General features: G+C 47.7%; 1 protein-coding gene across 6 annotated transcripts in view; it reads right to left on the reverse strand.

Moving 5' to 3' along the window:
- ABCB10 (ATP binding cassette subfamily B member 10) overlaps nt 1-8,766 on the reverse strand; it is a 28,213-nt gene extending 19,447 nt beyond the window's left edge. The window contains exon 1 of one of the 6 annotated variants that reach the window (XM_087775646.1): nt 8,596-8,766. Coding sequence is in view for 5 of the 6 variants with exons in the window: in XM_087775640.1 (XP_087631766.1) it covers nt 6,747-7,104 (358 nt within the window). In the remaining variant the exon portion in view is untranslated. Of the gene's footprint in view, nt 1-5,523; nt 6,335-6,746; nt 7,316-8,595 lie in introns of those variants that run through there. The other 5 variants (XM_087775640.1, XM_087775643.1, XM_087775642.1 and 2 more) reach the window with 5 other exon arrangements.
- Between the last annotated feature and the right edge of the window lie 6,752 nt (nt 8,767-15,518).

Here is a 15,518-nt window from a genome sequence, read left to right on the forward strand (position 1 = left end):
AGGTTATGAATGTTACCTCCCAGAATCTTGTAAGTATTTTAGTGGTTTCATTTGAAGACCAGGGCTGGCAGGTCAGAAAGCAAGCTTTGGATTTGTGAGAAGTACCCTTCTACCAGTAACCGAGAACGTCTGTCCTTTACCAGTTACCTGTGCAGTTTTATTCTAATACGCAATGAGTTTTTTAGCTTAACACTGAATTTCCACAAGGGCATTTGGAGTGACGAATAAAGTCTACTGTATTCTATGATGCACATGCACGGGGATTGGGCTCTTCAGTTGTTCTTTTATGGTAGAAAGATGCACTGACAAATTTTATATTTGTTGGTTAGGTAAAGTCCATTTCCATTTGGTGAATCCTGGCCCACAAGGAATTTATTTTGGACTGGCTGAAGGCCTGGTATCCACCCTGCCAAGAGTCAGTTCTGCAAATATTTATTTCAACATAGAATCTTCTTCCGGAGTACACAATAAACACTTAAGGATGTTCTGTATAGTTCTAGGTTAGGTATGACTGGTGTCGTTTTCTTTCTGTGTTAAAGTAAATTCATAGATGATATCTGGACTGCACCTACTATTATGCAAGAAGAACCTTTTATAATCATCGTCCTTACGTTACTAAGAACAATTGTAATACTCTGCTCAAAAAAAAAAATACAGTATGTGTCTGACAGCACCGTTGTATACGGCATTCTTGGTGCATTTTGGAAAGCTACTAGTTTTTTGAGTGGAGTTCTGTTAATTTGTAGGTATTGTCAATATACTGAATCTTGCAAGTTACTATTTCCAGTGATGATCACAGTTTCTAGAAAATATTTATGGGAGTATTCTATAGACAGTTTGATGTGGCTATTGAATCTGTGGTGGTTTTTCTTTCCTTTTATAATTTTTTAAGCATGAAAGAGCAGTTCAGGTTTCCAAATGGTAAAGACTGTTTTCTTTGGTACAACAAAAATACAGTTGCACAGCTTACTGAAAATATCTTCAAGACAGCTCATGAGAAGGCTGGCATACTGTGGGTCTGACTGACCAAGATTCTACAACAGTTTGGAGAAATTAACACTTGCAGAAAATTGCTGTGGGACAGAATTAAACAAGACAGACAGGCAATACCTTTGAGATAGTGTCTCGAGAACAAGATGGGTGTCCAGGGTTTGGAGGGCACAGTGAGATATCAGCACAGGAGCGAGCCCCAGAGCATTGGCTGGTGGCATCCCTCATGCTTAGAACATTTACACGATGCGACTTACAGAAGTAGTCTATCACCTTGAAGAAAGCCTGCTCTTTGAGTCATCAGGTGTTCAGGATTGACAGAAATCACCGTCAGTAGCTCCTCAGTGAGGCTCCCATGATCAAACAGGACAGACCTGCGAGGAGTCCTTTGCTATGGAGGAAAGAAAACACCAAGGAGCCTTTGCAGAGTAGGCTATAGAGGGTTTGTCAGAAGAGCTTTCAGAGAAGATATTTAATGGGAGAAGTGTCCTTCCAGGCAGAGCAGAACACAGTGATTTGAGGAAGCCCAAGAAAGGGAAGAGCAAGTAAGACTGCCACTTTGCAGACGAGAGAAGGAGGAAGAGGTAGCAAGGCACACAGCCTGTCGGAAGGCCTCCGCTTGAAAGCAAAGAGGGAGGCTTGACTCTGACTGTAAGCAAGTATCTTCACTTTCTCTTAAGAAAGATGGTACCTCTATTTTACAATTTCTTATTATCAATATAAACAGTACCACAAGCTAGTCTTTTTAAGACACCCAAAACCAAGAGAGAGTACAACTGCTTTTTTTACCATGCATTTAAAATTAAAGCATTTAACTTGTTCATATTTATCTTGTGTAGAAGACAGTCTTTATGTCAGACCAATCTAGCTATTATTCCTTCTGTCTTCAAAATTTACACTAATAGTGGAGCAAAAGCATTCCGCAGAGAAATTAAGTTGTAAGCACCTAACTGATCAAATGGTCAGCAGCTACCGTTTCTGCAATGTCTTACCAAAATAGCTACATTAACAGTTCACCAACAATTTGAAATAAGGAATTGTCACCAACTAGCCACAGAAAAGCAGACTTTTTGTGATAAAGCTACAGGGCTGCTTGGACCTTTTGTAAGCTTCATACCAAACACCGACAAAATCAGAAGAAAAACTAGGGGGAGAAACAACAAAAACCCCCATGTAGCCTATTTGATTTCTACAAAAGGCACACTGCACATGAGAAAACAATTAGTAAGTTACCCCTGTATATACCATACATATAGGAATTACAATTTTAAAACTATAAGAATTGCCTTCAGAAAATTCAAGGTAAGTGTGGTTGTTGAGTTGCTTTTAGATGAGCATAACAACTTTACAATAACTAAATACAGTAACAAAAAACAGTGGCCACATATGTGGACTGAGAAGTGAACCCAAATTTTGGCCAGGAATGTCCCAGCTATGGGGTGACAGCACAGAAACAGCAAGATTTACAAGACTGGGGTTCAAACCATGTTCCAAAGAGAAGAGTATTCTAGTGCCTGTAAGCCCCTCTGCTCCCATGAGCTTCCTTCCTATGGTGCAGACTACAGAATTAATTTGACTCACTGTCAAGGTTTGAATGGGTGTATGAAAACTCATTTTTCAGAGAGATGCCACTTGTCTCTTAATGGAGGGAGGAAAAGCATATCCTTAACAGCACATGGATCGCCTGCTCATGTTCAAACTCATGCTACAAAGCTTGGAAGAGCCAAAGTTTCAAAATTAAACCATTTAAATTGTTACTACAAACTAAACACATTATCTGCCTGATTTAATTTCCTAAAATAACTGAAGTTTCCAAAGATACTCCTACTCAAGTACTTAAGAAATGTCAGCTTATAAAAGTATAAATAACCAAAAGCATGACTTTCTAGTAGCAATACTCACAGCTGATGTGTTCAACATTTCTATCTGCATCTTGTAAAAAAAAAAAAAAAAAAAGTTGCTTACTACCTCAATCATCCCCAATCAAAGGAATTATTAAAATAGTTTCTGAACTACTTTACAAAGAATATACCTAAAAAATTCAGGTAGTCTTAGGTATAACTTTTTTTTTTTAATTTATTTTCTTTAAGAATTGTTTTTATAGGGATTTATTCCTTATTAGAAACTATAAAAGCTAAATCTACAGCAATCCAGTACTGCTCATTCAAGAACGAGAAAGTGCATCACCTGGTGTAACTTCAAAGTACAGAAAAATCAGACTATGAATAAGGCAGTGCTCTTCTGATTTCATGGCAAATTCTAACCTACAGGAAAACAGCTATTACAAATTATGCCCAAAATTCTAAAATAAAACTTATGAAATAACGTTTCTTGCAGATCTCTAGAGAAGACCTGCGTACAAAACAAACCCTCTTACTTTGACTCGGTGCACAGTAAGTGTTATACAGGGAAAGGGCACACTTTGCTATTGGATTAAAAATTTCAGAGTTCCTTGTGCTTACTTTACAATTCAATAGAACTATTGTTTCCTTCGAGTGTGGTTTGGATAAAGTGCAACAGACAGTTTCTCACAGGGAGAAACAAGGAGGCAGGAGGAAATAAAAGGGATTATTTTGAAAAGGCATTTTTGTGGCCTCGCACACACAGCAGGATTTAATAATTTCAACAATGGCCCTGTCCTCTTCCCTGGGAGTTGAATTTAACTGAACACACAGGTTTACCTGACCTGACCGCACAGGATGAGCCAAAAAACTTCTAAAATGACCTCCCTCCTTTGTTAAATCTGGGAGGTATTACAGAATTTACAAACTCCTAATTTCACTACACAAGACTGTGGCCACTAACAGAGTGAATTCCCATCATGGTATTTAGCCATCTTTTTACCACTTTTAATAAGAACAATAAAATTTAACACACATGTCCTGTTTAAAATATATTCACAGCTCTACCCAGCTCTAGAAGTAACTGAAGATGAAACATAGAACATACTACATTGATCCTTTTTTTTTTTTGGACAGTGTGATATTTATTTTCATTCCTAAGAGCCTCCGGAGGGTCAGAACCTCCTTCTGCAAGGAGAGCATTGCAAGATGTGCTGTGTGCCAGTGCACTGGAACTCCTGGCCAGAGCACACCGCTTCTTCCTGAGCCCGCGGATGGTGAAGAGGCCGTGCATAAAACAAGATGCAACCGTCTCTTTTGGTGCCAGTCCCAACCGGAGCAGGTCACCTTCACCTCTGTACCTGCACCTCCTCAGCTGACACCATTTTCCCACCGCACCAAGACGGGTGATCCTAGTCTTGCTCAACTTCCTCACAAATCACCATCCCCTGCTCCCTAGGCCTCCGCTGTCATCGCTGCATCTACTTCATCTTCTGCGACTGTGAACTTCAATGCAAAACTGCAATGAGCAGAATATCATGACCCATGCCATGTGGAATCACACACAAGGTACATGTCACTTCACTCCGCTGTGGTAACGCTACACGCCTATGTTACCAACTACTGGTTATATAAAATGCAAAAGATCTGGAAGAGCTCAACTTTCTTGCAAAACAAAACTGCACCTGTAAAGCCTCTGAAGAGATCCCACAGCAGTTGCTTACCATTTAGATGGACTTGAAGACAAAATTAAATGTTTTACCCTAGGTTCATTGTTTCATACAGTGAAACCATTAACCTTCCTCTTTCTTTGAGTGCAGGAAAAACAGAGATACTGAGTTTTTAAGGACTAGTTTCTCAGTACAAAGATGCAACAGGAACAAAACACAAGATATTTTAACATATTTTAGATACAATGGGCAGATGTGATTTCCCTACAACCACCTACAAGGCATTTTACCCATATTTGTTATTCCGGCACTCTGTAATGACCCAAAGTATTTTCCTTGTTAGCTTTTCCATCCTCCCACTTAATTACAACTTAACAACAAAAGTTTTCCCTTAAGTAGGGTGTCAATAAAGAAGAAAAAGTTTACATAAATTTACTCCTCTCCCAGAACCAAGACCAACAGAACACTGAAGAGCAGTTACTACATTTGCATATTTTTTCCATCCTCATGATTTGATACCATCAAGTTGTGTTGTGGGGTTTTTTTCAACTTTAATTCAGGCCATTTTGTTATCTCAAAAGACAAAACTGCATGTAGCTGATTTTTAGTAACTGTGATAGTTGATTTACTTAGATAAAACCATCAGCAGGCTGCACAGATTAAGGATACTTAGTCCTATTCTAAAACACGATTACAAACAAGTATACCGTACCCTGCTTGTGATAAACAGGCTGACAGCAAGTGCCCAGTAAAGGGAACTAAATTAAGTTGTCAGTTAGTTAGGAACCTTTGGCTCCTAAAAGACATCCTTAAAATAACTGATTTATTTGTTTCAGTTTCAATGGGAAAACAAAACAACTTTGTTGTAAAATCAGCAGGTAATCTGCCTGATCTCACTTCTTCACCAAAATCTGAACAGAGTGAACATTAGTTACTGGCAAAGGGCTTTTTAACTTTTTAGTCCATAAGCCAATGAAGAAAAATAATCCTGAGCAAGACTGAAGCCTTACTGAACATCGTACCTTTTCCCTTCTCCATCCAGCCCTGTCCGATCAGTTTTCCCCCGCTTTTATTCCGCACAACCAAGATAGCGGTATTAGCTGCATAAAACAGGTGTTCACAGCATAGAAATACTTATAACTTCTTATAAAAATTCATTTGGGTCCAAATTATTTTGGCTATGTAATGCCAACATGTAATGAAGCTCTGTAACTATCCACTGTGAATAAAATCTTGTACAAAGTATTTCATATTTCTCAAAACCACCTCTTTATGTAAGTCTCACTACTTCATCTCTTTTCTCTCAAACACCATTTACCCATTCCATGGGAACCACCCAAGTTTTTGCAAAGGTGTACAGGCCCTCACACTGCCATGACGGTACGTAGGCTGCTCACCAATAAAGGTGGCTTTAAAAAAACCAAACCACATAATAATTTGATATTGTTTTCTAACTAACAGCCATTATCCTATTATCCCCATAAGAAGCAATGTAAAGAAAAGTTTGTTTCTACTCTTTGTAGATAATATCACTCTGTTAAGGGTGCAATTTATACAACCGTGGTGTTTGAGTTCACCATATAGACACTAAAAATAAATAAATCGTTTTCAGAACGACTTACAGAAGTTCCAGGCAAGAAATTCTTGGGAGACAGAACTCCAATCTATCTAATACATTTTTAAAAAAAAGATGAGGATTCCCCTTTTTACTTCATTCCATATAGTCTCAGGCCCAAGTTTATTGCAAGCTTGCAAGCTGCTTGTGAAGCCAGCATCGAACATGCAGAGAGGCATTAACCCACACTACTAGCAGAACAGAGAGTTCTGTAACTTCCAAAGCTTTTGCCTTCCCTTCAAAACAATAACAAATTGGGGGGGGGGGGGGGGGGGCGCGAGAAGGCACGTTTCTAGCTTTTTTTCACACGTATCAAATGCTCGCTTAAAGATTCAGCGCTGTGCTCTGATGCTACCGGATGCGGCGGTTCGGGAGGGAAATCCGACCTTCTCCTTCACCCCGGCGGCGGGCCGCGCCGGGCTGTGACCCCGGGCCGCGCCCCCCGCGCCGTGGGCAGGCGGCGGGGCAGGACCCCCGCCCGGGCCGCGCACCTGGGCCCCGGGAGACCCGCCGGGAGGGCGCGGGGAGCCCGGCGCGGCCGCGGCGCGCCGCCGCCCCCTCCCCGCTCGGACAAAGCCCCAGGGCGGCCCCCGGCGCGGCGGCGGGGCAGCCCCGGGCCGCGGCCGGTACCTGTCAGTCTCCAGCGCTCGGGGTGCGCCAGGGCCAGCAGCCTCCGAGCCTCGAAGCGCGGCGGGGCGCCGGCAGCCCCCCGCGGCGGCGCCGGCGGCTCCGCGCCCGCGGCGGCGCTCAGGGAGCGCGGGGCGCTGCCCGCCGCCGCGGGCGGGCGGAGGCGGCGGCGGCACGGCGCGCCCGGCGGCAGCAACAGCAGCGGCGGCGGGGGCGGGGGGGAGGGCGGCCCGCACCTGCTGGCCGGGCGCGGCGGGGCGCGGAAGCCGGCGGCCCCGCCGGCGGCCCGAGCCCAGGGGGGCGGCGCCGCCCGCCGCAGGAGCGGCAGCAGCCAGGGCAGGCGCGCCGCGTAGCCCGCCATGCGGCCGGCGCGGCGGAGCCGAGGCGGCGGCGGCGACGCTGCTGGTGCTGCAGGCGGTCCCCGCCGCGCGGGTCTGCGGCAGGAGGAGGCGCCTCCCAGCCGCCGCCCATGGGCCGGCAACCGGGGACCCGCGGCGGCCTGCGGCGCGCTGATAAGGCTGCGGTCGTCGGCCTCCTCCCGGTCACCGGGCCGCGTCTCGGCCCCCAGCCAGCGTCCTCTGCCGCCGCCGCCCGGCCCGCGGGGGAAGGATGGGGCCGGCGCCCGCCCAAATGGCGCCCGAGTCTGCCCTGCCCGGTGACGGCAGGGTCCCGCCGGGGAGGCGGCCGGGGGCCGAGGCGCCCCAGCCCGGGAGAAGGACGGGGGGACGCTGCCCTGCTCGCCCGGACCCCGCCTCGGGAGGGGGTTTGTCCCCTTCCCCTGCGCCTCCCTCCCAGGCCGGTGCGGGCCAGGCCAGGGCAGGCCACCTCGGGCTGGCCACGGGGCCTGCTTGCACAGCGCGTCCTGCCCGCGGCCGTGGGTTTGCCTTGGTCCGGACAAGAGAAAACCTCCAGGCAGGGGAGAGCTCCAGCCTGCGGGATCCATACCAACAGGCCTTACGTGCCCGTGCTCGGGCTAGAGGCCGCAGGACCCATAGCAACAGCCCTTCATGGCTACTGTTTGCTCCGCGTGTTAACGGCTCGGGGTACGAGCCGCTTCCCAAAGAACCTGCTGCCCCCGGCCCTGGCGTAGGAAAAGGTGGCGGAGGCCGCGGGGCCGCAGCCTGCCCGAGGCTGTGCGCCACTGGAAGCCCGAGCGGGGCGCTGACCCCCGTGCCCCGTTTTCCAGGCCTACGCCTTCCTTTCAACATTTTGAGTCAAGCCTCTTTGTGGATTAGCTTAATGTCAGCTCGTGAGATTTGGTTTGCAAGAGCCCTGTTTGAATGCTTTGAAGTTTGCAAATGAGTGAAATTGTATTAAAAGATCAGGAGGAAACGTGGCTACCGTCTTTCGCTACCAGAAATGATACAGCCAAATTCCCAGTATTTAGGGAAATTGAGGGGTTAGCACACCCAGCGAGCGTGCTGAGGGATGGAGCCCCATCCTGGGAAAACCACCGCCTTGCCGGAGCCATTTCCCTTGATATTTGAGTAAATTAGCATAAACCTTCCTCGCAGCCCTCGGGGGACGGCTGCAATGTTTTGCGACCCACACTGCGAGCACGGCCTCACCTGAGCCGTTCGGTTTTCCCCCTTTCTCACACCCGGCCTCCCTGCCCTTTACAGTGCCATCCTGGGAGGCTGCGAGGAGCCACGGCATATGGAAGCAAAACCCCGTGATCGTTTTCCAGCGCTTGAGGCGCCTCACAGAACCAAAGCGACCAAAGCCCCGGGGCGGCGGAGCAGCAAGCCCAGCTTTCGGCTGCCGAGGCCGGCACCGGGGCAAGGCGGGGTGACACGCGGGTGTTTAGGCCGTCGCTGACCCCGCTGGGAGCCGTGCCCGTGTGGAAGCTTACCCGCCCCAGGGGCGCCAGGGGCGAGGCTTCACCGGCCCCCGGCCAGCAACGCCTCGCCGTTCGTTAACGCTTGGCCCAACGTTTCCGTTAGGGACCGGCCGCTCCGCTTTCCCCTCAGCGCCCCGCGCCGCGGCGGCCCGCCAGGGGGCAGGACGCCGCCCGCGCCAGGCGGAGCATGAGGCGGTTTTTCACGCCGCTTCCCCGCGTAGAACACCTGGGGGACTTTTCTGACGCTCGCGACTTCCCCCCCCCCCCCCCCCCCCCCCGTTGCCCTTGAAACAGAGGCGCAACCAATCGATCTCTCGGGCGAGGAGCGAGACTGGCGGGACGGGGCGGAGCGGAGCCGCGCCAGGCCGGGCCGGGCCGGGCCGTGCCGAGCCGAGCGGGCCGCCCGCCCGCCCTGTGCCGGGCCGGCCTTAGGGGACGAGACCTCGCCCTGGCCTCTCCTTGCGCCGAGCCGCCCCGTGAAGGGACGGGGAGGGGGAGGGAGGAATCTTGACCTGAGCTCCCCCCCGCCCTCAGTTTTGGGGCGGTTTCGGTGTTTGTGTGAGTTCGCTCCCGGTTTGAAAAGGCAGCGCAGCGCGTTGCCGCCTCCCGCGGCCGAGGAGAGGGCCCGGTCAGCGCCCTTATGCGGCCTTGGCCCAACCAAACCCGCGCTTCCTGAACAGAAGGGCTTTTGGGAGCAAAACTACGTGAGATAGTCTGTAAAAGGCAGAAAGACCCAATAAAATGATTTTTTTTAATAGGTGGGATGGTTAGTTGAGCCTGCTGTGGCCCGTGAGGAGCCGCACGCCGCTGCTGGTTGTGTGCCGTGGGGCTCCCCAGGGCCCAGCGCCGTTTCCCCGTGGCCACAGGGGCCCACCGGGGCCCCCACGCCAGCCCCAGGCCGGCCACCCCGCATCGCCAGGGCCTGGGGGTTAATTGGGGTCTGGGACGCAGCACAGAGAGCGAACCTCCGGCCTGGGCGCGATACCGAGGGCCGGGGCTCTCGCCAAACCTCCCACTGCCCGGGCCCCTTTCCCCTGCTGGGAGGTGCGGAGGGGATACGCAGTGAATGCCGGGGAGGACAGAGGTGAAAGGGAGGCAGGTGTGAGCACGCCGAGGAAATTTTGCAGAGATGTGAGTTTATGTCTCCCAGAAAAGCTTCAGGTGCTGCAGGCTGTCCTGCCCAGCCTGCGCTGTCCTCAGGTTATCTGATTGGGTGTATGAAAGCTGATGGCGTTACGTGTTGCAAATTAAACTGCAAATGCGAAATTTATATTTAGTTATTGCATGATACCGAAATAGTTTTGTAGCCTTGCAAGGAGAAACAACCAGGCACTGCAGGACAAAAGCCTTTGCATCGAGTGAAGCAAGCAGTACAAAAGCAACACAGAGCACTGAAATCCCACAATACATAGAATCATGGAATCATTAAGGCTGGAAAAGACCTTTCAGATCACCAAGTCCAACCGTTAACCTAGCACTGCCAAGTCCACCACTAAACCAGGTCCTCGAGCACCACGTCTACCCGTCTTTAAAATACCTCCAGGGATGGGAGACTCAACCACTTTCCTGGGCAGCCTGTTCCAGTGCCTGACTGCCCTTTTGGTGAAGAAGTTTTTCCTAATATCCAACCTAAAACCCCACGTTTTCTCACAGTGCCATTTGAAGGCAAACGAAACATCTCCATTGTGAAATTAAACCTGATGGAAGCATGCAGTTCCCGCTGCCAGGTGCACAGTGCACTCGAGCCGGAGGAGCGTGTGCAGCGTGAGCAGCGAGGCAGGCAGGGTAGGGCTCTGGCATCTCTGCGTGTAGATGTCACCAAGGTGCATGAGGTGATCCCTCGATAAATTTTTGCAGGTAGGAAGCACCACGTGCTCACAAGAAGACAATCCATACAGACAGAAACAGTGCTTCAGGAAGGCAGGTTCTCTGCACTTGCGTGTTTCCTGTGCTGGCTGCAGGATGAGGGCTGTTGGAGAACACAGGATGTTTTCTCTTGAGAGACTTTGGAGAAGTAATAAATAACTATGGATAAGTAACTAAAAAAAAAAAAAAAGAGAAAGCCAAGCACCCCCGACCTCCTCCAGGACAAGGAGATCAGACTGGCAAAGGTGACAGGAAGTTTAGATGCAGCGGAGCTTTACGTTCCAGTTTGTTTTAGGCTTTGCTTCTGGGGAAAAAAAAAAAAGTGTAAAAAACCACAACAACCCCCAAACTCACAGATGGTTATACAGTCATCTTAAGTGGTCATGAAATATTTGCACTAGTGGAGTGGCGTTGCCAGGAGGGAAGAGAGCGCCTAAAATTCTGGCTGTTCTTTTCCAGTTTGTTTACCACATGCAGATTGCTCTGCCATTGCCTTAAGCGAAAATGGCAAAAGCAACAGCAGTCCAGCGCACAAGTCTCCAGCTAAGCTGCTCACCAATACAAAAAAATGAGCAAAAGCTGTGCAAACATGCCTCGTTTCAACTCCAGCAAGAAGTTGTGATGCATTAACCTAAAATACTACGAAGTCGCGTGTGTGCTCACAACTCCAGACCTGGGGATGCCTGAGCTAACGGTTTGGGCTTGGCTGCTTTCTGGTGTTGAACTACGTGCGGCTCTGGAAGGATCTGCGCTAGTTCTAAACAGCAAGTTGTTGTTACACAAGTTTTGCTGTGCTTTTCTGGATGCCAGACAAATGGCCATCCTCCAGATGCGGTTGGCACTAGTTTGCCTGGGGTTGTCTTACAGCGTGACCCCAGTTTATCACGGCAGCACGCACATGACAGTTTCTGCCCTTATTTGCACTGTCCTTTCCTTCTCCATGAACTACGAAGCATCACTAGCTATTGCAAAGCCAGGTCCAGGGCTGGCCTAAGGCAGACCATAGAGTGGACAAGGATTATCACTGCTGTCCAGAGACCAAGAAGCTCCTTCTGGCAAGAGTGGTTTGTTATCTAGCGGCCTTCTTCCCCTTAGTGTCCACCTACCTCTCCTCTACCCATTGCTTTTAGGAACTTCCCGAGATTCATGTGCAAGCCAGCCTTTGGGTGCTTCAGCAGGAGCATTGCTGTGCCACCGAATAGAGCTATGGCACTCACTGCTGTCTAGGTAGCCCGCTTGCCTAAGTGTAAAAGAGAAAGTAGGGTTTGATCTGGCACCTTCCAAATTAGGGGCAGGGGGTTCAGGATATCCCTCGAATATTCCAAAGATTATCACAAGATCAAAGGCTTCTCTTAAGTGGAAAAAGGTAGTTCAGTATGCCACAGCCTACCTCTGTTAAACAATTTTAAGCCACAGGGGAAAAAATAAAAGTAAAAAACAAAACCCAGGCATGACTAAGGAAATATTTACAAGCAATTTATGAGCAATGAAGACAGCTTGATTATTTCAACAAGCTGTCTGACCAGCCCTGCTACCCTCCCAAAGCTGCTGGAGTAGGTGGTGTTGCGTGATGCGTAGCAGTCGAACAGAAGCATCACTGCTGGGTGGGGGGGAAGCAGTGATAGCAAAGAAATAGAAGCGGACACCATCACGATCGTAGTCTCGTGCCCTGACACTCACAGCTTCTGTGCCACCTCCCACCCCATTCTCCAGAGCTGGGGTAGCGATACGGGCCCACCTCCCTTTGACAGCAGGGTAGAGGGATTCGGATGGAGTTTCTTCCTCCTGTTCTCAGGCAAAGCGTCAGAGGCGCGCTGCCCATGTGCTGATAGGCTTGTACAGCACCAAACACCATAAAGTCCTGTTCTTCGCTGATCCTCCGGCTCTATATGCTAAAATATTTTTGTTATCAGGCTTGTCATAAACAGAAGATCATGACTTCACTGAAGATCACAAACCTATGCAAAGAGAAGACAATTTTATCCTAAATGGAACTGCAAAGATCTGGACTAGGTAGGAAAGCAGGGCTACTGACAAAGCAGCCTTCTGAAGAAGTCTTCTTCCTTGTCTAACCCTCAGCTTAATGCAACTGATCCCTTCTCCTGTTTGAAAACAGGATGCATGTTTTAGTGATAAAGTAACACGTATGGTATCAAGTTACAGAAATAGCTTCCACAGCTGCCTTGTTCAAGAATTTCAGCGTCCTGAGAGAGCAATTCTGCAGGATGACAGACACAGTGGATAACGCCTTGTCTTAACCCAGGCACTTAGAATATACCACCTTCTCCGTACAACTGCTGCTCAGTGCTGTTGCATTGCAGTGTCCAGGAAACAGAAAGCCAGATGCGTATTTAAAAGTGTTAAAAAAGATTACCAGTCCGGAGGCAAATTTTACCAGTATTTTGTACTTGAAATACATTGAGCGTGGTGAGCATTGTTGAGTTATTTCAGTCAGTTTGGGCTCCTATCCAGGACTTTTAAAAAAAAACCCCGTAGCTAACGTGCAGCATGACGGGATAGTCTTTGGCAAGGGACATCCAGGCAGTTAATTTAACTGTCACATTGGTGTCTTGTAATCGTACAGTTTTAGAGCCTGGCTCACCGCGAGCAACTAGACACCACTCAGAAGGAAGGCCATTTCAGGACTTTGTTGAAGAACCCACTGAGCCTGGAGGACTTAACAAAGTCAGCAACAGTTGAAACAAGGTTAGCAAAATGGCCCAAAGTCCTTTTTTTTCTTGGCGAATCCAAAGGATCTGTTAATGGAAATATCATTTCTGTAAAATGTTTTTGGGCTTAAAAGACACTTGTACGAGACAGCTTTTTCACAAAGGAACCAGAGCTGGGAGGAATAGGATGAATTTCACCGTTTGGGAAGTTAAGATGTTTAGACTGAACAGCGTGGCAGCACGCTGCTCAGGAGATGCCAGTGTTAGAAGTGGGAAGGGCAACTTTAACATAGACATGTGAGTGGGTGTAGCAGTTTGTTTATTAGAGCAAATATCCTTTCCTTTCATCAATATTCAGTGACTAAGCATGGACTTGTACCTCAGCTTTGTCTATTCCTGTGACCTGGACTACTTGACACCTTTGAAAGTGTGTTTTGCTGTTCATTGCCTTTATCAATTCAAGAGGTTAGGGAACAGAACGGAATTGTCAGATAACAGATGTCAAAACCAAGGAGATACTTTTCCCCATCCTAAAATCAAGGTATAGAACTTCTTGCTGCAGCAAACTGTGGAAGCAACAAGTATATAGCTGATTAATAAAAGGGATGAGACGAAATTAATGGAAACTAATTCCATCAGTGGCTATTGCAGATACATAGCCTGCAGCTCTGGAGGTCTACTAAAAAAAAAAACACCCCAAAACAATAAACTAACTGTGAGAAGGAAGATAGGAGTGTGTAAACCATGGAAGTATTGCTGTCTATATGCCCTCTTTCTCCAAGCATCTCCTGTTAGCCACTGGCTGATACCACCCAGAGCCCGGTGCACTGTGCATCGTCCAGGAGGTGCATGAAGTGAGCAGAGCTTTGCAGGGGGAAGGAGTACCCACTTACGTGACTGAGAACTGCATTACACACAGATTCACAAGCAGCAACAGTCCCTGCTATGACGCTTATTGAGTTCTTAACCGTGTTAACTTAAATGCTTTTGTGGTTTTTATGATACATATTTAAAATAGAATAAGGAAGGTGTCTGTGCAAATGCAGACTTATTTCTGAACTACACAGTTAATAGAGATTATGGTCCAAATTTTGCTAGACTTAATGGTATTCCTTCCTCCTACTCATACTTTCCTCCCAGTTCTGCCTTGAAATTCAGCCTGTCAATCAGTTGCAGACATTTCTTATAGTCTAGATTATTTTCTGGCTTCCTGCCTTCAAACATTTACATTCCATGAGCACCAAAAACTGTCCACACAGTACATAAAAGTTTATAGGTTTGAAGCGCATCATTAGCGATGCTGTTTTTCCAGCACCTCAGAAATCACTTTTACATCTTTTAGCCTATATATGTATAATAGGATTTGCTTCCTAAGTCTCTTTACTTTTAATTGTCCCTTTTGTATGCAAAATACTTCAGAATAACCCAACTAATAAAAAGCCCAATTCCACTGTAGAAGTAAGATGTTAAAGGGAAACTTTGTTCTCTGCCATCCCACCTTTATGGTTTTTTTCCCCCTTGTGGTTGCTGTTTGCTCTGCTTCAGGACCAGAAGTCCAGCTGCTCTAAATCTAAACACTCCTCAGGACGTAGGGCAACAAACAGGTAAATGAGTTCCAGTGAACACTGGTGAGCCATATCCTTCCTAGGTGTTCAGACAGGTGTTCAGCTAAGCACTTTGATACTTTGCTATGACAGAAGAACAGTCATTTCACAATGAAATCTTTGGGCTAGAATCTACAGAATCGAGCAAAACCACTCAACCAACCATAGAGATTATTGCAGGTTGAAGAATACAACGCATTTAGTCTGGTGAGCAGTATCAGCTCAATGAATCCGAAGGAGAAGGTCTCTCTAGAGACCTGCATAGCACAAAGCATCAGCAATACAACCATCTCCCATACTGTTTGTTTTTTTGGTTTTTTTTTTTTTTTTTTCCAAAATGCCTGATCCTAGTCCTGGGATTGTTGAGCTGCTTCACACTTTTGATACCCAGCCCTCAGAAGATTAACAGTGCCATTCAACTCCAAGCGTACAGAGGGGTTTCTGGTACTCACAGAGCTGAGCTGCAGCACACAGTTAGTAATCTCAGAAAGGTCAAACACTTCTCATAAAAGGTTCTGGTCATTTACCAACCTAAGTAGATCCACCACCCCCACCACCCCCCCCCCCAAAAAAAAAAACCAAACCCAAACTAAAAAGGCAATTGTGAGCTGTCATCTAAACTCTTAGATTGTTTGGATGTTCTCAAGAGAATTCTCTCATGGAAGTCCAGAAGGTCTGAGGGAAGCTGAAGGGAATTATCATTTAATACCAACAGCCTGTCTAGAAGACATCAAGATTGTGCCTTTTCTCGAAAGAGGCATTTTAGAACATCAAATCACAAAGTAAAGGTCATGCA

The sequence above is a fragment of the Nipponia nippon genome, unplaced genomic scaffold (genome assembly GCF_047370975.1).
Source record: "Nipponia nippon isolate SJK-2023a ecotype South Korea unplaced genomic scaffold, ASM4737097v1 scaffold_4, whole genome shotgun sequence".
NCBI classification, from domain to species: Eukaryota; Metazoa; Chordata; class Aves; order Pelecaniformes; family Threskiornithidae; genus Nipponia; species Nipponia nippon.